The sequence below is a fragment of the Pantherophis guttatus genome, chromosome 6 (genome assembly GCF_059756535.1).
Source record: "Pantherophis guttatus breed Tessera chromosome 6, ASM5975653v1, whole genome shotgun sequence".
Classification (NCBI taxonomy): domain Eukaryota; kingdom Metazoa; phylum Chordata; class Lepidosauria; order Squamata; family Colubridae; genus Pantherophis; species Pantherophis guttatus.
This window is the reverse complement of record NC_142068.1, coordinates 1,869,641-1,889,437: the sequence shown is the minus strand read 5'-3', so window position 1 is coordinate 1,889,437 and position 19,797 is coordinate 1,869,641. Positions and strand designations below refer to the sequence as shown.

The window sequence follows — 19,797 nt, the reverse complement described above, 5'->3', positions numbered from 1 at the left end:
GCTCGCTTACCCCGCCCACCTCATTAGAGACCTTTTTTTTTTTTTTTACTTTTAAAAGTATTTTTTCTACAACCTCTTCGGCTGAAAAAATGCTTTTAAAAGTTAAAAAAAATCCTCTGATGATCGCGCGGCTCAGCTGGGATCTTCAGAGGCTTCTGAAAACATTTTTTCTGCAACCTCTTCAGCCGAAGAGGTTGTAGGAAAAAAAATGCCTTTAAAAGCCTCTGGCGATCCCAGCAGATTGCCTGATCGTCAGAAGCTTTTCTGCAACCTCTTAAAGTTGTAGAAATAATGCTTTTAAAAGTTAAAAAAAAAAAAGTTGGCCATGCCCACCCAGTCACATTACCCCCAAGCCACGCCCACAAAATAAGCCACGCCCACAGAACTGATAAGTAAAAAAAATTTAGAACCCACCCCTGCCATGGGTCCATGTAGGAGTCATGTTTGTCTGAGCTAAGTTTGGTTGAAGTTTGGTCTGCTGATGGAATGAAGGGGCTTCTTGGGCAATTCCTATTGTGGCTGAGGGCTAACCTTATCTTTGTTCAGATCTTGCTGCAGGGAATTTGCTTATGAATAGAGCTAGCTACCTCTTTATCTCTTAACATCTGCTGTGGGTTATTAAGGAAGGTGGGAGCCGCTTTCTGTCTGGAAAAACATGTTTCTCCTTTAGGGAAAATCATATTCTGCCTTTTTAATATTTCTCAAAATATTTCATTCTTCTAGGAGAGGGGTGGGTGCTAACTTTCTACACTTGGTTTCTCCCTGGGCAGAGAGATTGGGGCTCCGAATTGCCCAGAGTCTTCTTACTATTAGTTCTCCCTCTGCTTTCTCCCAGAATCGATCACTGGAACATCGAGAAGGAGCGGATTGTGGTGCTCACCGATGCTGCCCTCCTGGTGTGCAAGTATGACTTCATCATGCTCAAATGCCTGGAGCTGCAGAGGATCCCTCTGACCTACATCGAGAAGATCTCCACGGGTCCTTTTGCTTTTCCAGAGAAGTCCTTGGACAGGTGAGGTCCCGCGGCTCATCGGTGGGGAGGGAAGGGATCTAGTAGCTTTCCAAGAGTGGATGCATTGCAATTACCAGCATGAAGAACATGGAAGGCCCGTGTTGATGACCAACTGGGTAGGATCTTGTGGCAGAAACAGCTGAGAGAACATTTAGTGCAACCCCAAAGGTGCTTTCCCAAAAGGTAAATGGACTTTCTTGGTGAGGCAAGAGAAACCAAATGCACAGGTACAGAATAGGTGAAACCTGGCTCAATTGTGGTAACTGTGAGAGGGATCTTGGAGTCCTAGTGGACAACTATTTAAATAGGAGCCAACCGTGTGTGGCAGCTGCCAAAAAAGTCAATGCAATCCTGGGCTGCATCAACAGAGGGATAGAATCAAGATCACGTGAAGTGTTAATACTGTTCTGTCCCCGTACCCCACACGCACCCCCACAGACGGCCCGGAGTTAATAAGCCACACGACAAAACTCTTTGAAGATAAAGCTGGCAGCAACCCAGTGGCTAGCTGCCAATTCAGACTTTACTCACACAAAACAAAGATTAGACTGCAAGCATTCCGATAAAACAGGCAGAGTGTCAATAATACAAGGATTAATCCAAATGCAGTCTGATAAAGCAGGCAAAGTCCAGTAATGCAGAGATCATGGAGTATTTCCAATTTTTGCTCGTCACAAACTGAACCGGCCACCACACCCACATTTATACCCTGTGGGGTGTGGTCCAGTGACTCAGCTAATCTCTGGCACGCCTTCCCCTCTGCTGCGCATGCTTCTCCCTGCGCCTCTGCCGAGGGTCCAGCCAGCACTTATCTCCTTCGTCGCTGTCCACCTGTGGCTGCAGGGACGTGCTTGGCTCTGGGCCTATCTCTTGGCCTTCGGTGTCCTCCAGAGGCATTGCCAGAGAGGAGGGTCCTGGAGAGGGAGGCCTTGCCAACTCCTCTCCCTCACTCTCAGAGTCTGCATCTGTCGATAGCCCAGGCTCAGGCAACGGAGCCACAACAAATACTGCTTTATAATGCTTTAGTAAGGCCACACTTGGAATCCTGCATCCAGTTTTGGTTGCCACGATGTAAAAAAGATGCTGAGACTCTAGAAAAAGTGCAGAGAAGAGCAACAAAGAGGATTAGGGGTCTGGAGGCTAAAACATACGAAGAACGGTTGCTGGAATTGGGTATGTCTAGTCTTATGAAAAGAAGGACTGGGGGGGACATGATAACAGTCTTCCAGTATCTCAGGGGTTGCCCCAAAGAAGAGGGAGTCAAGCTATTCTCCAAAGCACCTGAAGGCAGGACAAGAAGCAATGGATGGAAACTAATCAAGGAGAGAAGAAACCTGGAATTAAGGAACTTAATTGATGGGGAGAACCAGTGGAACAATCTGCCTCAGAAGTTGTGGGTGCTCCAACACTGGAGGTTTTTAAGAAGATATTGGACAACCATTTGTCTGAAATGATAATACGGTTTCCTGCCTGAGCAGGGGGCTGGACTAGAAGACCTCTAATGTCCCTTCCAATAAAGTAGGACGTAAAGTGAGATTTGGATATAAGAGTGAAATGATACGGGGTTGGCTTGGATGATCTCTAAAGGTCCCTCGACCTAGTTATTGTAAGAGACAGTTTCTGAGTTCAAAAAGTCAAACCGCAGAGTTAGCTAACTTTCTTACTTCCATGTCAAAATGCAGAACTGAAAACCACATGGGTCAGCATGACACCTGTCTCTCAGACACAAGATATAATCAGCTTTTCCGCCCAGCAATAAGGGGCTTAGCCAATAGGAATGATTTCAGATATTTCCGTGTTTTTGCTGCTTTTGAAGACTATAAGAATGTGTTCTGTCCCCAACCACACGCACACACACCAACAGATGTTCAAGAGTTAAAGACCAAACCAGCCGGCAAAATCCTTTTCCTTATGATAACGGAACTTGGCAACAACCTAGTGGCTGCCTGCCAAGAGTTTATTATTTACGAAGAGGAGAGATAACTTCTCCCCACTCCTGGTACATCAAAAGAAACAGCTCAATAATTACGGAGTCAATCAAGTCCAGAGATAATCCAGCAAAGTCTATAGCCAAAAGTCCAGCAATGCAGAATGACGTGGAAGCTTTCAGCTTTGTTCGTCACAAGGTTTGACTGGCCACCACGCTCCCTTTTATACCCTGTGGGGTGTGGTCCAGTGACTCAGCCTAATCTCGGGCACGCCTTTTCTTCTGTTGTGCGCACTTATCTCTGTGACGCTGGCGTGGATCCAGCCAAGACTCATTACCCTCATCACTGTCCATCTGTGGCTGCGTGGACATGCTTGGCCCCGGCCCTATCTCTTGACCTTCGGCGGACACCGAAGGCATTGCCAGAGAGGAGGGTCCTGGAGAGAGAGGCCTTGCCAACTCCTCTCCTTCACTCTCGGAGTCCTCTCCTGCCGATGACACAGGCTCAGGTAACGGAGCCACAACAGAATGCGTGTTCTGATCAGAACGTTGTTCGGATGTTAGATGGTTTTCTTTTCTGTCTGAAGCTTTTGGCCAAAATAAAGCTTCTCTTGATCTCGAAGTCCGAGTCCTTTGATTTTTTGCAACACCAACTCCGTTATATTGTACTGAATTGAAGCTTCACCTGGCTTTTAATGTGAATCACATGTGCCATGCACATAAAATCAAGTGGAACTTCAATTGTACCCTTGCAGTGGCCATGTTGACTTTTCAGCAGTTCTAAGAAGGCTCCACACCCATTTGCATCACTCAGGTGACCCCGAGGACACAGAGAAACCTCCAAGAGGCCTCAAAGACCCTCTAAAAGGATGCAAATGACCAGCTGTCTGCAAAGGGTATAAAATAAATCCTTCTATTCTCCACCATTCAGTTAGAGCTGAAGATGCTTCTTGGATGAGAAGAGAAACCTTTTCAAGGAAAAACGAAGTCCAGTTGCCTTTTGAAAAAACACCTTTGGGACAACCATTGACTGAGAAGCAACATAGACACCCAGGGAAGAGATGCTAGGATCCTCCAGGATTCAGAAAGTTTGGAAGTCCCAAAGTTCAGAACTTCTGGCCCATCTGACATTCTAGTGATGCTCCAGGATTGTCCAAGAGAGCCTCAATGTTCTTCTGCTGGCATCTCAGCCACCAAGGCTCTTCTCTGCAGAGTCGATGCAAATATTTGCAAAGACGATTAGGGGTCTGGAGTCTAAAACATGCTTAGAACTGTTCCAGGAATTGGGTATGTCTAGTTTAATGAAAAGAAGGGCTATCAATCAGAATAGAGCTGGATGGGACCTTGGAGGTCTTCTAGTCCAACCCCCTGCTCAAGGCAGGAGACCTTATTCCTTTCCAGACAAATGGCTGTCCAGTCTCTTCTTAAAAACCTCCAGTGATGGAACATTCATAACTTCTGCTGGCAAGCTGTTCCACTGGCTAATTGTCCTCACTGTTAGGACGTTTCTCCTTAATTTCAGGTGGCTTCTCTCCTTGATTAGTTTCCATTCACTGTTTCTAGAAATTCTGTTTATATAACGCACCACATAGAGCAAACAAAGGTACAGTCACCATGTGCTTTACTGCTCAACTATATAACTTTAACAGGAAAGAGGAAACTCTGCTTAGAACAAAAGAGCATAGAGCTATAGACCATAGAGCCAACCTGGTAAACACTGCCATCTAGTGGTTAAATACTACTGTACTTTTTGCATAAAAATACATTTCAACAATAATTTCCAACACTTGTCCTGTTTTCGGGTGGTTTAGAGTGGGGGTCTCCAACCTTGGCAACTTTAAGCCTGGAGGACTTCAACTCCCAGAATTCCACAGCCAGCTTTGCTTTGGAATTCTGGGAGTTGAAGTCCTCCAGGCTTAAAGTTGCCAAGGTTGGAGAGACCCCTGGTTTAGAGAATAGATGGACCCCCTCTTCTTTGTGGGAGCCCCTCAAATACTGGAGCAAGGCTACCATGTCCCCCCTAGTCCTTCTTTTCACTAACTAGGCATACCCAATTGAGTCCTTCGGGAGTAGGGCGGTATAGAAATTTGATTAATAATAAATAAATAAATAAATTCCTGCAACCGTTCCTTCGTACGTTTTTGTCTCCCGGCCTTTAATCCTCTTAGTTGCTCTTCTTTGCACCTTTTCCAAAGTCTCAACATCTTTTTTGTAATGTGGTGACCATAACTGGATCCAGAATATTCCAGGTATGGCTTTACTAATACTTCACCTGAATTTGATTCTAGGCCTCCGTTTAAACAACCTAGGATTGCATTAGCATTTTTTGGCTGCTGCCGAACTCGGCTGGCTCATGTTTCAGCGATCGGGCAATCAAATTAAGTGATTGGCTAGGGGGTGGGTAGGTGACATGATAGCACTCTTCCAATATTTGAGGGGCTGCCACAGAGAAGAGGGGGGTCAACCTGTTCTGCAAAGGCCCCTGAAGGCAGGACAAGAAGCAACGGATGGAAACTCATCAAGGAGAGAAGCAACCTGGGATTAAGGAGGAACTTCCTAACAGTGAGAACAATTAATCAGTGGAATGACTTTGTCTCCAGAAGTTATGGGTGCTTCATCACTGGAGTTTTTTAAAGAAGAGATCGGACAACCCTTTGTCTGAAATGGCACAGGGTTTCCTGCTTGAGCAGTGGGCTGGACTAGAAGACCTCCAAGGTCCCTCCGACCCTGTTATTCTGAATTGGAGGCAGGAAGTGTGGCATGGAAGCTGCCTGGCGAGCTTTTTCTCCATCCTTCAGCAGATGGCACTCTTCTCTCTGGAGATGGCAGGGCTGACCTTCTTAGCAGGAACTCACTGTGTGTCCAAGAGCCGGGAATCCCAGCCAACTTTTAATTTCCTTGTCCCTGTTCACCTTGTTTGCCCCAGAGAGGGAGAAAGAGAGAAGCCGAGAAAGCACATGACCTTCCCAACCTGGGTGGCATCTCCAAGTTGGAAGGGACGTGGCATTCTTGGTCTGAGGCCACCTAAAACTTCCATTCATGCCTTCTTCTGCAACAACCACCCTCTGGTCTCCTCTTCTGTCACATTGCAAGAGATCCGGGACACTCTGGTTTCAAGAGTATTGATGTTCATGGAAATTCTCTGGCAGTGCAGCTTTTGACCTGATTCAGCCTCACTTCCTAAATTTGTCGGATGGATCACTTTAGGAACCTGTGCTTAAAGCCCAGGAACGGTGTTTAATGGTTAATTGTACATTTAACCAGGTTTGTTTCACAAAAAAAGAATAACAAGAGTTGGAAGGACCTTGGAGGTATTTTAGTCCAACCTCCTCGTCAAACTGGGTGACCCTATATATCATTCTAGACAAATGGCTGTCCAGCCTCTTCTTAAAAAGCTCCAGTGATGGAGCACCCACAACTTCTGGTGGCCAGCAGTTCCATTGGTTAATTGTCTTAACAATCTGAACAATCAACCCATGGAACAGAAGTTGCCTTTGTAAGTTGTGGGAGCTTCATCCCTGGAGGCTTTCAAGAAGACACTGGAGTGCCATTTGTCAGAAATGGTGTAGGGTCTCCTGCTTGGGCAGGGGGTTGGACTAGATGACCTACAAGGTCCCTTCCAATTCTGTTACTCTGTTTAAATCTTCTTAAAAAGCTCCAGCGATGGAGTCCCCACAGCTTCTGAAGAACCTCGGGAATAATCCACCCAACAGGTCAAGTTTGCTCAAATTTAACCTTCTGTTATTTCTCCATGGCTTAGGTTGCAGTGCTAGCTCCATCTCTTGGGTTATTTTATCACTGAAGGTATGAGGTAGAAGGGTTCTTCAAGGTCATCCAGCTCATATACTAATATTGGTATTAGTACCAATAAAGGAGAATATTTGTAACTCTGAGTTGAAATGAGGGTTGCACTGACGATGTTGCCTAGCTGGGTAATGTCTGCAAGAAAACAACCAAGTTCAGAGAGCACCAAGGACCCCACACAGTCCTTCTCCTTCTCCTCCTCCTCCACGTTTTGCTCTCCTTCTCCTTCTCCTTCTCCTTCTCCTTCTCCTCCTCCTCCTCCTCCTCCTCCTCCTCCTCCTCCTCCTCCTCCTCCTCCTCCTCCTCCTCCTCCACGATTTCTTCTTCTTCTTCTTCTTCTTCTTCTTCTTCTTCTTCTTCTTCTTCTTCTTCTTCTTCTTCTTCTTCTTCTTCTTCTTCTTCTTCTTCTTCTTCTTCTTCTTCTTCTTTTCCTCCTCCTCCTCCTCCTCCTCCACGTTTTGCTCTTCTTCTTCTTCTTCTTCTTCTTCTTCTTCTTCTTCTTCTTCTTCTTCTTCTTCTTCTTCTTCTTCTTCTTCTTCTTCTTCTTTTCCTCCTCCTCCTCCTCCTCCTCCACGTTTTGCTCTTCTTCTTCTTCTTCTTCTTCTTCTTCTTCTTCTTCTTCTTCTTCTTTTCCTCCTCCTCCTCCTCCTCCTCCTCCTCCTCCTCCTCCTCCTCCTCCTCCTGGCATTGATAATATTGCCTAGTTTGGGTAATGAAAGGTCTGCAAGAAGCCCACCAACCTCAGAGAGCACCAAGGACCCCTCTGGTTAGTGCAGGAATTCAACTACGAACCAAAATAAAAGCGTTCATTGATCAGGAAATGCTTTCTGCGTTTCTGAATTCCCATTGGTGTGTTCTTTGCTTGCTCTCACTTGAGGGGGGGGTCTTCACACCCAGCCCTCTTGCTAAGGGGGATCGTTTTGCAGGCCAGTTCCCTTCCCTTTTGCAAGCTCAGCTGTTTCCCTCCCCGATGGGTGTATAGGTTTACTACTCTTCTGTCATGTTCTCATCGTACGCTAAATAAATAATAACCTGCAAGATTTTATTTAAGACGAAGCAGCAGGCAGTGAATGCAGAGGGTCAGCTGGGCTGGGGTTGGGGGGGGGAAGAAACACCAGAGAAAGGGGCTGGGGGGGTGACCCTGAACAAGGGGTCACAGACACCAGGTAGCAATACACATAGTCCTCGACTTACGACCACAATTGAACCCAACGTTCCCTGTTAAGTGAGACATTTGTTAAGTGTGTTTTGCCCCATTTTACATCCTTTCTTGCCACCGTCATTAAGTGAATCACTGCAGTGGGTAAGTTAGTAACCCGGTTGTTCAGTGAATCTGGCTTCCCCCTTGACTTTGCTTGTCAGAAGGTCGCAAAAGGGGATCACAGGACACAGCAACGGTCATAAGTATGAATCAGTTGCCAAACATCTGGATTTGGATCACGTGAATCATGCGGATGCTGCGACGGTCGTAACTCTGAAAAACGGTCCCGAGTCACTTTTTTCACTGCTGGTGTAACTTCGAACGGTCACTAAACGAACTGTTGTAAGTCGAGGACTACCTGGATTGCACAACCTGTCTGGGTGTTGAAATGGTGCCTGTTCTTTTGCCCCATCAGGTAGGGGGTCACCAAATCTTGGCCGCTTTAAGACTTGTGGACTTCAACTCCCAGAATTCCCCAGCCATCTATGCTTAATCTCTTGTGATCCCTTCCTCTGCAATCTCTCCGTTTTAATTTAATTCTCTTCAAATTCTGGGAGCTGAAGTCCCCAATTCTTAAACTTGCTAAATTTGGAGACCCCTGAAATATGAGGAGGTAATAATCAAATCCCCCATTCTTCTCCCCAGCTGAACTGGCAACGATCCAGCCAGAGGCTCTGAGTTTGAGCCGAGCTGTGCCAGCCTACAGCCATTGCCCCCTGCAAAGGGCAGGGAGTATGCAAGCTGCAATTACAGGCGTAAACACAAAGACACAAAGACACACACCCTAGAGAGATTGATTTGGCACCGTTCTTCCGCTTGGGCAGGGCTGGCAGGAACACACCAATCCGCTGGAGGGGCTGAAAACGCAGCCCAAATTATCAGATGACTCAAGAGACGCCTGCAAGGAGATGAAGAGGAGGAGGAGGGGGGGGGCATGTGGCTTTCAGCAGATCAAACCTTGAGATCTTGGCGTGGCTCGTTCCCCCCCCCCACCCTTCCTCTGCCTCCCCCACCACTCCATCCCCCAGTTTAATTTGCAAACCGAGAGGGAAATAAACCTCCAGCTCCCAGCCCACAAATTTGGCTCCCAGCTGCATTTTTCCTTCTCCCTCCACTGTGACAACAGCTGCTTTCCTCTAATGTGGCTGCTGCCGGGAGATTTGCATTCAGTCAAGAACAAACATGCTCCTAGATGCCTCCTTCGCCTATCCTGAACTCCTGGACTCTGTCAGCAGGAGATCAGAAGCACCTATCGCTTCTCACGAGGCCGGCTTGGCTCACTCTGCGCCTCCCCGCTCGCTTAGCAAAGACAGTTGGGTAGGGCTAGCCTAGTAAAAAGAAGGACTAGGGGTCCTGGATAGCAGTTTCCATATTTGAGGAGGGGTCAACCTATTCTCCAAAGCACCTGAAGGCAGGATAAGATCCAACCTAGGAGGAATTCCCCAGCCAGCCAGGGATGGAGTTTTTTCCCCCCACTTCTGTCCGCTAGAGTAGAGAGACTGAAAGAGAAAGGGATTGCAAGAGAGTAAGACGGCCAGAATGGGTATCCATATCAAAAGGAATGCATTAGTGCCAGGGAGTTAAAGTCCACTCATCTTCGAGTGACTAAGGTTGAGAAATACTGCTCCAGACTATCTTTAAAGCAGGACCGTCTGAGGAGGAGGGTCCACCATCCCCTTAGACCCTCCCTCAGATCAAGACCACTGGGAAAAAGGATTGTTTGTAAGCTGCCCAGAGGCACTGAGAGTGAGTGAATAGCCATTTATATCTTCTAGATATATCTGGGTCTGTCTGTCTGTCTGTCTGTCTATCTAGCTATCTAGCTATTTATATCATCTATCATCTATCATCTATCTATCTATCTATCTATCTATCTATCTATCTATCTATATCATCTATCATCTATCATCTATCTATCTATATCATCTATCATCTATCTATCTATCATCTATCATCTATTCAAATCATATCCATCTATCTATCTATCTATCTATCTATCTATCTATCTATCTATCTATCTATCTATCTTTCTATCTATCTATCTAATTTATTTATCATCTGAAATAAAATAATAAAACAAACAGGATTCCTTAAGCAGCTGTGGCATCAGCCAAGCATTGGGCAAGAGCAGTCTATCTTAAACTCCTGCCTTGCTCTCAGCCTGCTGCCTGCAACTGTTAAGACAGTTGTCCATCCTTGGCCAATTGTAAGCCAAAAAAAAAAAAAAAGCCACACAACTCATATTTTTGAGTTAAAAAGTGTAATTATTATTATTATTATTATTTTTGCATCCAAGAAGAAGGCTGGAGAATGTGTGGTGTCCTTTGCAGGGTGTCTCTAGCCGGTCCTGAGGAAAAGGACTTGGAAAAATAGAAAATCGTTGTCGCTTGGGTTTTAGATGTTGGCCATGGTTTGCTCTCCAAGCTTGTTTTAAATTTATTTATTTATTGTCGAACCAATAAATAAATCAGTCTCTGAATGTCTCGTACCAGACTAGGTAACATCAGCAGCAGGATTGTCTTGTCCTGTTCTTGGACCTTTCCTTCCTGACCTCCTGAAGGGGAAACAGGACAGCTTGTTTACCTGGTGCAGGTGAACCAAAGATTTTTGGTTGGCGTCCAGGTGACTCTGGAGCCCAGAAAGACGGCACCTGCTTGGTGGGGGGTGGGGAGACTGGAGGGCATGATTTGAATTGTAGTAATCATGCCTGCTTCCAACCCAACCTCTCGTCTCCAGGGCTGGACTGCCAGGGTGGTGGTGGTAGGGGGGGCATCCTTTGTGTGAAAGCACCCCTGCCCTCCAGGTGCCAACTTCGCTGCTTGTTGAGGCTCCTGTGCAAACAGGATCCAGAATAGCACCCAGGGTGCCAGGAATGGATGTCTTGGGCTTTTGCAAAATGAGAGTGAAAGAGAGAGAGGGAGGGGGGATGGGGGAGGGAGGAAGAGAGGGAAGGAGGGGGGGGAGAGAGAGAAAAGGCAAAGGAGGAGGAGGAGAGGAAGGGGAAGGAAAAAGAGGAGAAGGAGGAGAAGAATAGGAGAAGGAGGAAAGGAAGGGGAAGGAAAAAGAGGAGAAGGAGGAGAAGAAGAGGAGAAGGAGGAGGAGGAGAAGAAGAGGAGGAGGAAGAGGGGGAGGAGGAGAAAGGGAAGGAAAACGAGAAGGAGAAGAAGAAGAGGAGGAGGAGGAGGAGAAAGGGAAGGGGAAGGAAAGCAAGAAGGAGAAGAAGAGGAGGAGGAGAGGAATTGGAAGGGGAAGAAGAAGAGGAGGAGGAGGAGGAGAAAGGGAAGAGGAAGGGGAAGGAAAAGGAGAAGGAGGAGAAGGAGAGGAGGAGAAGAAGGAGAATAGAAGAAGGAGGAGACGGGTTGATGGCAATGGTTGAGAAGCAGGAGAAGAAAGAGAAGGATGATGGTGGAGTAGAAGTAGAATTGACGATGATGGTTGAGAAGGGGCATGGAAAGGAGTGATGATGGAGGAGTGGGAGAAATGATGGTGCCAGTGGTGAAGAAGGAGAAGTAGGGCTGGAGGTAGCAATGGTGGTGAAGGAGAAGGAGAAGAAGGAATTGTGGTTGCGCAGGAGGAAGAAGAAGAAGAAGAAGAAGAAGAAGAAGAAGAAGAAGAAGAAGAAGAAGAAGAAGAAGAAGAAGAAGAAGAAGAAGAAGAAGAAGAGGAGGAGGGCCAGGAAAAGAACAATGAGGAGGAGCAGCAGAAGGAAAGAGAAACACAAAAGTGGAACATTGTCGCCTTTTGATGCAGCAAGATGTGTGGACTTCAACTCCCAGAATTCCCCAGCCAGCGTATGCTGGCTGGGGAATTCTGGGAGATGAAGTCCATCCGCACATCTTAAAGTGACCACGGTTGAAAAACAATGTCCTAGAGAAAAACACATCAACGGAAGACATCCCTCTCCTTTGCCTCTTGACTCCAAATCTTGATTAATTTCCAGGTCTAATGGAATTCATGGCCTCCTTTTCAAAACTGCCTTTCCCCCCACCCTTCGAGTAGACTTAGGCACCAGGCCCAATTGGATCTGCGACTGTCCATTTCTCTGAAGCTTTGACCAAAACACCTGGTCCCCAAACCAGGATGCGGGACTACCCAACTCCATCCAGGATCATTCTCCTGAGCTTTCTCCTCCTTTCTAAAACCACATTCATTGTTCTCCCAAAATAAGGTAACCGCTAGAAAAGAAAAAACAGGCAGGAGGCATTTTCTACCCCGGAGGTCCCTGGGGCTTAACAGTCAAGCATTCTTGGCTTAGCTCTGTTCTTGGGTTGACCACGTTCAGAAGTTTAATCGTGGCCACAACAACTGGCAATGCTTTCTTTCTTATTCTTTTTTTTTTTTTTTCAAGGAGTGAACCGACAGGCTGGTCCACTCACTCTTCTCCAAAGCCTTTGAGGGCTTCATCATCCCAGTTGTACTGAACTGCAGCCAAGCTGCCTTTCCCAACTTCTGACATGTTCTCAAGATGTTCCTTCATCGCTCATCCCCAGCCATGGATCATACTGGAGCAAATGCCTGGTTAGTCTAGTGAAGAGAAGGACCAGAGGAGACAGGAGAGCATCTTCCAATATTTGAGGGGCTGCCCCAGAGAGGAGGAAGGGGGTCAAGCTATTCTCCAAAGCACCTGAAGGCCAAACAAAACATAATGGATGGAAACTGGTCAAGGAGAGATTCAACCTGGAAATTAGGAGTAATTTTCTGACAGTGAGAGCAATCAACCAATGGACCAGAAGTTGCCTTCAGAAGTTGTGAGAGCTTCATCACTGGAGGCTTTCAAGAAGAGACTGGGCTGCCATCTGTCAGAAATGGTGTAGGGTCTCCTGCTTGAGGGAGAGGGGTTGGACTAGATGACCTCCAAGGTCCATTCCAACTCTTGTTATTCCAAGTAACTCAGATTAAAGCAGCTAAGTAATCTGTAACCTGTAAATCCTTCTTTGCTGTTCAGATGTTCCTTTCTCCTTCTCGTCTCGCAAGTTGTCAAGATGTTCCTTCACCTCTCTGGAGAGAGAAAGAGAGAAAGTAGAGAAGCAAAGGAGGAATTGCTCCAGTTTGATCCACGGCTGGGGATGAGGTGAAGAAACATCTTGAGAACTTGTGAGATACCAGTCAAGGTGTGTAAAATCTGTTAGGTTTTCCCATTTACTGTGGAAGGAGCTTGGTGTTGGCCATGACCGGAAAGAGAAGGAACTGGAGCTGAAATCCTCACATGCTGGCTGAGGGAGTTGATACCCACAGGTGTCCCATAGGTGCTTTCCCCCAAACTTTGGAACTTCCAAACCTTCTGAATCCTGAAGGGTCCTACCATCTCTTCCCTAGGTGTCCATGTTGCTTCTCAGTCAATGGTTGTCCCAAAGGTGCTTTTTCAAAAGGCAGCTGGACTTTGCTTTCTCTTGAAGACGTTTCGCTTCTCATCCAAGAAGCTTCTTCAGCTCTGCCTGAATGGTGGAGGATGGAAGGATTTATATTCCTTGCAGTCCTCTGGTCGTTAGCGCTCTCTCTGAGAGTCATTGAGGCCGCTTGGAGGTTGTGTATTCAAACGGATTTCAACTTGGAGGTTTAGCTGTGCCCTCACAATAGTGCAAATGGGTGTGTAACCTTCTTGGAACTGCTGAAAGGACCGTGTTTTGGATAGGAGATGGGTGGTGTGTCATATTCCTCCCCCTCTGTTAAGAGAGGGCTGTTCAATTTTGAGATAGATGGCCTCTTGGACCCCTCTTTCAAACCAGCTGTCTTCTCCGTCCAAAATCTGGACTTTGCTGTCTTCAAAAGAACGGCTTTTGTCCTTTAAATGCAGATGGATCTTGTCCTGATTGATTTGTTCTCCTATGTTGGGCCATGCGTTTGTGAAGTGGCTGTTTTGTTTCCCCAATGGACAGATCTGCACAGGGCTCACTGCCTTGTACTGCATATACCACGTTGCTCAGTTTCTGTCTGGGTGTTTGATCCTTGGGGTAGGATCAAACACCCAGAGTTCTGCCTGCGTGTATTCTTGGGTTTTCCCTGTCCAGAATATGGACTTTGTTGTCTTCAGAAGAGTGGCCTTTGTCTTTCAAATGCAGACAAAGAATCCACCCCAAGGATAAAACATCCAGACAGAAACTGAGTAATGTGGTATATGCAGTACAAGGCAGTGAGCCCTGTGCAGATCTGTCCATTGGGGAAACAAAACAGCCACTTCACAAACGCATGGCCCAACATAGGAGAACAAATCGATCAGGACAAGATCCATCTGCATTTAAAAGACAAAGGTCGCTCTTCTGAAGACAACAAAGCCCATATTCTGGACAGAGAGGACTGCTGTTTTGAAAGAGGGGTTCAAGAGGCCATCTATGTCCAAATTGAACAGCCCTCTTGATCAAAATTTGGACACTTGGCAACTGATTCATAGTTATGATGGCTGCAACGTCCCTGGGTCGTGTGAATCCCCTTTTGCAATCTTCTGACCCACAGAGCCAACGTGGGAAAGCCAGTTTCACTTAACAACCCAGTGACTAATTTAATAATAACCACAGTGATTCACTTAGCAACTGTAGTAAGAAAGGTCGTAAGATGGAGTGAAATTCACTTGACAAATGCCCCAAATTTGGGACTCCATTGTGGTCGTAAGGTGAGGACTGCCTGTACTTCACTGGACTGTAGACAAAGGCAGTGTGATATGTGAATGGAAGGAGCTCCTAAATGAGTCACCATTGGCACAAGGGTGGGATTAGAATATACAATCACAGGACTGGAAGGGACCCTGGAGGTCTTCTAGTCCAACCCCGCTGCTTGAGACAGGAGACTTTATTTTCCGGCCAATTTTTGAACGATAACGTTTCATGTAACGTTCATAAACGTGTTAATTAGCCACAGGATACTATTATTAATTCGTATTAAATTCACTGAATACTGGGGTGTGGAACCAGATCTGTCTGCAGGTAGTCCTCAATTTACAATTGGGACTGCAGCTTCGTTGCTAAGCAAGGCAGTTGTTAAGTGAGTGGCAGCCATTTTGTGACCTTTTTGCCACGGTCACTGAGCAAATCACACGGTCCTTAAATGAATCCATTTTCCTCAATGTCTCTGCTTGTCGGAGGTGTCCTAAGAAGGTCAGAAATGGCAATCATGTGACACCCCCCCCAAAGGACGCTGCAGCTGTCACGAAGACATGCTGGTTGCCAAATTTTGACTGCAGGACAGTCATAAGTGCGAGGACTAGTCATCAGTCGCTTTTTTCAGCGCCGTTGTAGCTTCGGACGGCCCTTAAGTAAATAGTTTTACGTCAAGGGCTGCCTGTGGATCTAATTTGTCATCTGTCAGAAATGGCGTAGGGTCTCCTGCTTGGGTGGGGTGGGGGTTGGACTAGATGACCTCCAAGGTCCCTTCCAACTCTGTTAATCTGTCATCTAATCTGTAATTTGTACAGGATTTCATTGCTCCAAGGAAGGGCCTGGATCCACAAATCTGCAAAGGACACACGGACACCCCAAAATTTACTCCCGTCCACAAATGGGGGGACAGGATGGGATGGGACCTGCAATTTCCCTCTTTTGCTGCTTGCAATTTAGTGGACTTTTAATTGAGGGGGTGGGCACAGCTTGGAGACCTGGCTTCCTCTGAGGAGAAAACACGCGCATCCTATTTTGTTTTTCCTTCTCTCTCGAAAGCCAGGTGCTTCTTGAATGGGAAAAGGAAAAAAAAAGGAAAGAAAAAAAAAGCTCTTAAATCTGTTTATTATTTTTCTTCCTTTTGTTTCTTCTCCTCCTCCTCCTCTTCTGCTTTCTCTGGCCCGGAGTTAGAAGCCCAAGAGCAGAGCTGTGTTTATTATTATGTCTTTAAAAAGGAAGGAACAGAAAAGGAGGATTTATTGGGCTGGCAAGAAATGGGAGTTGGCCCCGCCTGAATGTTGGCATCCTTCGGAAGGTGTTTTTCATAATAATTGCGTTTGAAACGAGAAACCCGATCACAGTTTTGGTGAGGAGGGAAGGGACGCCGCATCTAATCTGTCGCTCCAGAAAGATTAAAGTCTCCAAAGAAGACATTCCGACACGTGGCAGCCTTCCTTTGCAACGTCTGTCCCCCACGCAGTAGTCCTCGCCTTACGACCGTAATCACGGCGGGAATTTCCATGTTTAATTACAACCGCGATCGCGAAGGGAAATTTCCAGGGTCTAAGCACCGCGCGGCGGTGAATCTGGCTTCCCCTCGTGGACTTGGCTTGTCGGGAAGCCAGGTAAGGAAGGTGGCAAATGGCATCGATTACGTGATTCTGAGGAGGCTGCAATAGTCGTAAAGTGTGAAAAACGGCCGCGAGTCCCTCTTTTCAGCGCTGTTGCAACTTTGAATGGTCACTAAGTGAAGGGTTGTAAATCGAGGAATATCTGTATCAAGACAATGTCCCCTTAGGTCCTCTGGTTCCTAAAAAGCTGCCTGCCACAGACCTATCTATGTTCTCCAAATCGTTGGGAAGGGATGGGGTGTCTCTCAGTCCATCCCCTGATCATTCACCTCAATCTTCAGGCTCTTCAGAAGATCCGACGGGCAGAAGCTGAGGTCTTCTTTTGGGAGGTCTTCTTCTGGGAGAAGCCCCCCCCAACAGGGTCTCCAGGCCTCCAACCCCTGTCTCCTAAAGATGCTTAGAGAAGAAGAGAAATGAGGATTGGGATCATGTGACGTGGTTCAATGCAACTGTGGTACCTCCAAGGAGCAGGCATCTTAACAGAATAACATGGTTGGGAGGGACCTCGGAGGTCTTCTAGTCGAACCCCCTGCTCAAGCAGGAAACCTTATACCATTTCAGATGAATGGTGGTCCAATCTCTTCTTAATAATCTCCAGTGTTGGAGCACCCACAATTTCTGGATGCATGGTTAGGAAATTTCTCCTTTAATTCTAGGGTGCTTCTCTCTTTGATGAGTTTCCATCCGTTGCTTCTTGTCCTGCCTTCAGGGGCTTTGGAGAATAGGTGGACCCCCTCTTCTTTGTGGCAGCCCCCTCAAAGATTAAAACACTGCTATCGTGTCACCCCTGGTCCTTTTTCTCATTAACCTAGACACACCCAATTCCAGCAACTTTTCGTTCTATGTTTTAGCCTCCAGTCCCTTAAATCCTCTTGGTTGCTCTTCTCTGCACTCTTTCCAGAGTCTCCACATCTTTTTTACATCGTGGCGACCAAAACTGGATGCGGGATTCCAAGGATGGCCTTACCAAGGCCTTCTAGGATCTTGGACCCAAAGTTGCTGAAGGAAAGGGAGATGTCCCATGAGCTGCTGCAGAGAAGATGTGGGTGCGGCTGAGAGCCAGAAGGATGCACAAGGCAGTTGGTGGTGCAACAGCTCAAATGGCCTTGGGGCAATGGAGGAGAATTTCTTTGCCCCTCCCTACATTGTGTAGGGGAGGGGCCGAGGGACCTCAATGTTCTTCACCTTTCATTATGCAATGGGATTGTCTTCTCCCTGCCCTGGGGGGGGGCTCATATCCTGGGGAACGTCCAGACAAGAGTTCTGTGTTGCTTTTCATCTTGACTCATCCGTGGATTTGGTTTTTTCAGGAGCTCAGGTGTCACCCTTGGGAAATTTTTAACTTTCCCATGTTCTCCAACCGTTTTCAAGTCCTACAATAGCTGACGTCCATGACGCTGGGTATGGTGTCCTTCAAATCCTTCCTTCTTCCCTCTAGGAATTCCTTCCCTACAGGGATCACCATCCGCTCCATCACTGGAGCTTTTAAAGAAGACATTGGATAGCCATTCGGCCAGAATGGTCTAGGGTCTCCTGCTTGAGCAAGGGGCTCGACTAGAAGACCTCCAAGGTTCCTTCCCACTCTGTTATTCTGTATTCTGTATATCCGGGGTTTGGGTTCTTCTGGAGAACTTGGATGCTTGGCCCATCTAAAGGAGTCCCTTGTTTGGAGCAGGCCAGTGTTCTGTCCCCGTACCCCACACACACCGCCCACGGATGGCCCGGAGTTAATAAGCCACACGACAAAACTCTTTGAAGATAAAGCTGGCAGCAACCCAGTGACTAGCTGCCAATTCAGACTTTACTCACACAAAACAAAGATTAGACTGCCAGCATTCTGATAAAACAGGCAGAGTGTCAACAATACAAGGATTAATCCAAATGAAGTCCGATAAAGCAGGCAAAGTCCAGTAACACAGAGATCATGGAGTATTTCCAGTTTTTGCTCGTCACAAACTGAACCGGCCACCACACCCACATTTATACCCTGTGGGGTGTGGTCCAGTGACTCAGCTAATCTCTGGCCCGCCTTCCCCTCTGCTGTGCACACTTCTCCCTGCGCCGCTGTCGAGGATCCAGCCAGCACTTATCTCCTTCGTCGCTGTCCACCTGTGGCTGCGGGGACGTGCTTGGCTCTGGGCCTATCTCTTGGCCTTTGGTGTCCTCCGGAGGCATTGCCAGAGAGGAGGACGTTCCTGGAGAGGGAGGCCTTGCCAACTCCTCTCCCTCACTCTCAGAGTCTGTATCTGTCGATAGCCCAGGCTCAGGCAACGGAGCCACAACAGCCAGAAACACCTCTTCACCCCTAAAAAACACCCTCTAACAGCGTTTTTTTTTAACCATAACAATTTGAAGATGGGTGGACTGCAACTCCCAGAATTCCCCCAGGTAGCATGGTGGCTGAGGAGCTCTGGCAGTTGAAGTCCTTAGATGGTGGCTGAGGGATTCTGGGAGTTGAAGTCCACTAGTGTTAGCTGAGGAATTCTAAGAGTTGAAGTCCACACAAGCTGAATGAGGAATTCTGGGAGTTGAAGTCCTTAGATGGTGGCTAAGGAATTCTGGGAGTTGAAATCCATATATGGTGGCTGAGGGATTCTGGGAGTTAAAGTTCACGCATGCTGATTGACAAATTCTGGGAGTTGTAGTCCACCTATGTGTCTGGGAGTTGAAGTCCACTCATGCTGGCCGAGAACTCTGGGAATTGAAGTCTACACATGGTAACTGAGGGATTCTGGGAGTTGAAGTCCACATATTTTCAAGCTGCTAAGTTGAGAAACATTGACCCAAAATGTTTTGTTTTCTAGGAGGAATGGAGAAGGCCTGAGGATCTTCTGGGACAAACAGCAAGAACCAAACTTCGTCTCCCGCTGGAACCCCTGGTCCACCGATATGCCCTACACCACCTTCACGGAGCACCCGGTCAAAAATGGCTGCCCGAGGCTTAGCCCCATCTGTCAGGTGGGTCAGCGAGAGACCACCCCAACAAAATGGGAGCGGGGATGAGGTTGCAAGGAGGAGGGGCAGTTTTATACGCTGAATTCTCCCAGAGTGGCTACCTTCACACAGGAATCAGATGCTGAAACTGATCAGAGATTAACCCATTTTCCTTAGTTTGCAAAATACTGTAGATGGAAGGTTATAGAGTTGGGCTTGCATGTCCCCCTAAGCCATGAAAAACCCAACCATGGTTAATATATACCAAGCTTAGTCTATTGCAAAGATAGGGTAGGGTAGGGTAGACTGGACTGGACTGGACTGGACTAGAATAGAATAGAATAGAATAGAATAGAATAGAATAGAATAGAATAGAATAGAATATTGGAATGAAGAATAGAATAGAATAGAATAGAATAGAATAGAATAGAATAGAATAGAATAGAATAGAATAGAATAGAATAGAATAGAATACATGGAATGGAATAGAATAGAATGGAATAGGATAGGATAGGATAGGATAGGACAGGACAGAACAGAACAGAACAGAACAGAACAGAACAGAACAGAACAGAATAGAATAGAATAGAATAGAATAGAATGGAATAGCAGAGTTGGAAGGGACCTTGGAGGTCTTCTAGTCCAACCCCCTGCTTAGGCAGGAAATCCTACACCATTTCAGACAAATGGGTCTGATACAT

At 46.8% G+C, this 19,797-nt stretch overlaps 1 protein-coding gene across 1 annotated transcript in view; it reads left to right on the top strand.

The window, feature by feature from the left end:
- TPRG1 (tumor protein p63 regulated 1) overlaps positions 1 to 19,797 on the top strand; it is a 42,857-nt gene that overhangs the window by 12,617 nt on the left and 10,443 nt on the right. Inside the window, exons 4-5 of the mRNA XM_060694441.2 lie at positions 836 to 1,012; positions 18,967 to 19,120. Of these exons, the coding sequence (XP_060550424.2) occupies positions 836 to 1,012; positions 18,967 to 19,120 (331 nt within the window). The remainder of the gene's footprint in view (positions 1 to 835; positions 1,013 to 18,966; positions 19,121 to 19,797) is intronic.